At 33.7% G+C, this 3703-nt stretch overlaps 1 protein-coding gene across 1 annotated transcript; it reads left to right on the forward strand.

Moving 5' to 3' along the window:
• The first annotated feature begins 883 nt into the window (after positions 1–883).
• On the forward strand, positions 884–3178 carry LOC143889251 (gibberellin 2-beta-dioxygenase 1-like). Its single transcript, XM_077393425.1, has 3 exons — positions 884–1347; positions 1740–2085; positions 2724–3178. The coding sequence occupies exons 1-3, from the start codon at positions 950–952 to the stop codon at positions 2967–2969; spliced, it is 990 nt and encodes a 329-aa protein (XP_077249540.1). The 5' UTR covers positions 884–949; the 3' UTR covers positions 2970–3178.
• The last annotated feature ends 525 nt before the right edge of the window (positions 3179–3703 follow it).

Genomic DNA, 3703 nt, shown 5'->3' on the forward strand with positions numbered 1-3703 from the left:
CCATTCGTTTTCTTAAACCTCTTTGGTAATCAAACTTATTCTTTTCTCTAAACCATTCTTTATTTTAAAATTCAGTGAGCCGTACTTAATACTAAGGAACTGTTTGTTTAAGATTATGACAACCGATTGTGAGTCCAAAACCAATTATAGGACTCAAATTTACATTTAAATTTGAGTCAAATAATAGGTTTAGCACCCACAATCGGTTGTCATAATCTTAAACAAATAGGGCCTAAGTATTCAGAGATTATCATTGTCATCTTCATTGGTGTTCTGTCTCTTTGGACGTAAAAGGAGTGTAAAATGAATTTTTCACCTTTGATTTTACGTCCAAAGAAAAAGAAACAGAGCCTGAGTAGCTCATACACATCTTTGCTAATAAAACTCATTCTTTTCTCTAAATTGTAATTAGTCGAACATTGTTTGTACTAAAATATTAGGGAATCTCTTGGATTGACAATTTTGCTTAAGGAAATAATTAGTTTTTTAAGCTGTTTTTAATTGATGGTTAGGGAAATTATAATTTGCCAAACATTGTTTGTACTAAAATTCAGTGGGATGTCCTTTCAAGAGAAATTCAATACAATAAAATAAAATGCTAGGGAATCTTCTTAAATTTACAATCTTGCTTAAAATGATTAATTTTTAAAGCTATTTTTAGACAAATCAATCCATCATTTTCAAACAAAGGTTCCACTTAATATTTTCTCTATCCCTTTTTCTAATCATCCTTTCTTTTTTTATTTATTAAAGGAGTAATAGTTTTCAGCAGACATATGGCCAGGTGCCTTCTCTTTATCGTTCTGCTCATGCATTGCCACCCACTCACTGCTATTTAAACACTCCATTCTCCAAAACACATCACCACAATTTCTCTATTTTCCTTCAAGAATCCTCTGTTTTCATTGAAGAGGCCTCTGTTTTTCTGTAGCTCTATTCTTAAGAAACTATGGTAGTTTTATCTGGACCCACGTTAGAGCAGATTTCCTTGATAAGAAATCACAAACCCACCTTTTGTTCTCATATTCCTACCATAGACCTCTCAAAACCAGATTCAAAAAACCTTATTGTCAAGGCTTGTGAAGAGTTTGGATTTTTCAAAGTGATCAACCATAGTATTCCATCGGAATTCATGGACAGATTGGAAACTCAAGCTACAAATTTTTTCTCTTTACCTACGGCTGAGAAAGAAAAAGTAGGCCTTGCAAGTCCATTTGGGTATGCAAATAAGAGAATTGGGCCTAATGGAGATATGGGTTGGGTTGAATATATCCTTATATCACTCAATGAGAAATTTATTTCTCAGAAATCTTTAGACTTTTTTGGAGAAAAGTCAGAAACATTTGGGTAAGAACCAATACGACCCATCTTCTTTTTCTTGCAAAAACAAACCCAATTGCATTTTTTCAGAGATTTGGATTGCAGGAAAAAAAAATTCTTGAGGAAAACTATTTCCTAGGAAATTTTTTTTCTTCAATAATTTTGATGGAAATGATAAATTTTTGGGATATCATTATAATAGGTCTCCCTAAATAAAACTTGAACTGGGGTGGTTCAATACTTCAAGTCACTTTTTTTCATGTGTAATCAAACATGGATAAGCATGAAAATTTGGAAAAAAAATCTTACAAAACTTTTTCATAACCATGTTTAGTGTTCTGTTTCTTATAAGAATATTACATGGTGGTTTGATATAATATAATGATTTTAACCTTTTCTTTTGGTGGGCTTTATTACAGGTCTTGTTTGAGCGATTACATATCGGCTGTGAAGAAATTGGCTTGTGAAGTTCTTGAGCTGTTAGCTGAAGAGTTAGAGATAAAACCAAGGAACAGTTTTAGTAAGCTTTTGATGGATGAAGAGAGTGACTCCGTATTTAGGCTTAATCACTACCAAACATGTCCAGAACTTCAAGGTCTGAATTGTAATCTGATTGGATTCGGAGAACACACTGATCCACAAGTCATTTCAGTTCTGAGATCAAATGACACAACTGGCTTACAAATCTCTCTAAGGGATGGGAGTTGGGTTTCAGTCCCACCTGACCAAAGCTCCTTTTTCATCTTTGTTGGTGATTCCTTGCAGGTAAAGTTTTTTACTAACTTATTTTCCATGGAAATGAAAAAGTGGGTCATAGCAGTTTGATATCTGGTCTTTGGAACTTATTTTCCATATAAATTTTACTTAAGCCCCTGTTTGGATTGCAAGAAAAGCATTTCTGATGGAAAAAATTTTCCCAAGAGAAAATTTTCTTCAGAACATAGAGGGAAATGATATGATTATTTAAGTAAATATTGAATATGTTTGTTTCAAATTATCTTTCTTCAGTTTGTCAAAAAAGTTGGAAATTATAGAAATGTTTTTTCTTTCCAAACTTTTCCAAAAATTTCATGCAATCCAAACAGGGCCTGGTTAATTTATCTGATGGGTTTTTTACGAAGTAATTTCACCTATGAAGTAAATTAAACTTCCAAAAGCTTTTCTTCTACATTCCTTTTTCTTTTTTTCTTTTTAGCAAAGTTACCTAAAAATCTAAAATGTACATTTAAAAAGGCCAAAAGATTTTACCACTTGCATGGCTTGGAATTTTCAATGGTTTTTTTCTCAATTTCTTTAATGAATTTATGTGGGTTTTTTTTTTTTTTTATCACTTTCTTTAATGGATTTATGTGGGTTTCTTTATATTTATCCATAACTTTATCCTCCCACGTTCTTCTCTGCAGGTTCTAACAAATGGAAGGTTCAGGAGTGTTAAGCATAGGGTTTTGACCAACAGCCATAAATCTAGGGTTTCCATGATCTATTTTGGAGCACCAGCACTGAGAGAAGAGATAGTACCTTTGCCTATGCTCATGGCAGAAGGAGAAGAAAGCTTGTACAAAGAGTTCACGTGGTGTGAATACAAGAACACTGCCTATAAATCTAGGTTGGCTGACGATAGGCTTGGTTTCTTTCTAAAACAGGGCTGATGCACTAAATATTTTACTTAGAAAGTCAAACTAGGTTGGAAAAGTTGACCAAACTAGCGCAATATTGACAGCTAAAAGGCATATATGCTTTTAGTATCAGTGTAACTAACTACCCCATAGATGGAGTGTCTCTGTCAACTATGAATGTAATATGGTGGATGTAAATCTTGCTTCTGTATGCGAGAAGGGATTATAATAAAAGAAAAGTTTGAGAAAGTCTATGAGATTGACACATTTACTTCTTTATATGCTCCATGAAGTCTGAAATAGAATGTGGAATAGTAGAGATAAGAAACAAGTCTAAGAAGAGAATGACAAATGGATGAAATAAGCACACTTAAAAAGATTGACACATTTTGAATCTCTACCTATTTTGGGAAATGTCCCTTTTTTCTTATTGGGACAGCTCCCTCTAGTGTAAAGTAGTAGTCATAAATACACTATACAAGGTTTTAAATTTCGGTTTCCAGGGTAATTTCGGTCCTCACCGAAACCGAAATTTTAGCTGAGATCCTTAAATTTCAGCTGAAATTTAGTAGTAAGGGCCCGATTGGATACCTGATATTTTGTATTTGGAATTGAGTTTTGAATACAAAATGAATAGATCGGGCTAGCTCATGTTGAAGGGGACAGAGAGGGAAGGGGGTACTTCCTACTGGAGGGGAGAGGTTGAGGAGCAAAGAGGGGAGAGGAAACTGCTAGATCAGTGGATTCCCAATTACTTATCTTCACAG

Source organism: Tasmannia lanceolata, unplaced genomic scaffold (assembly GCF_043159265.1).
Source record: "Tasmannia lanceolata isolate RefF3 unplaced genomic scaffold, GAP_Taslan_0.1 ptg000013l, whole genome shotgun sequence".
NCBI lineage: Eukaryota > Viridiplantae > Streptophyta > Magnoliopsida > Canellales > Winteraceae > Tasmannia > Tasmannia lanceolata.

What these genes read in the sequence shown, in the direction of transcription:
- LOC143889251 (XM_077393425.1), top strand. Translation starts at nt 950, where the DNA reads ATGGTAGTTTTATCTGGACCCACGTTAGAGCAGATTTCCTTGATAAGA. An exon ending in GAAAAGTCAGAAACATTTGG is followed by an intron (nt 1,348 to 1,739) that starts GTAAGAACCAAT and finishes GCTTTATTACAG; the next exon opens with GTCTTGTTTGAGCGATTACA. An exon ending in TTGTTGGTGATTCCTTGCAG is followed by an intron (nt 2,086 to 2,723) that starts GTAAAGTTTTTT and finishes TCTTCTCTGCAG; the next exon opens with GTTCTAACAAATGGAAGGTT.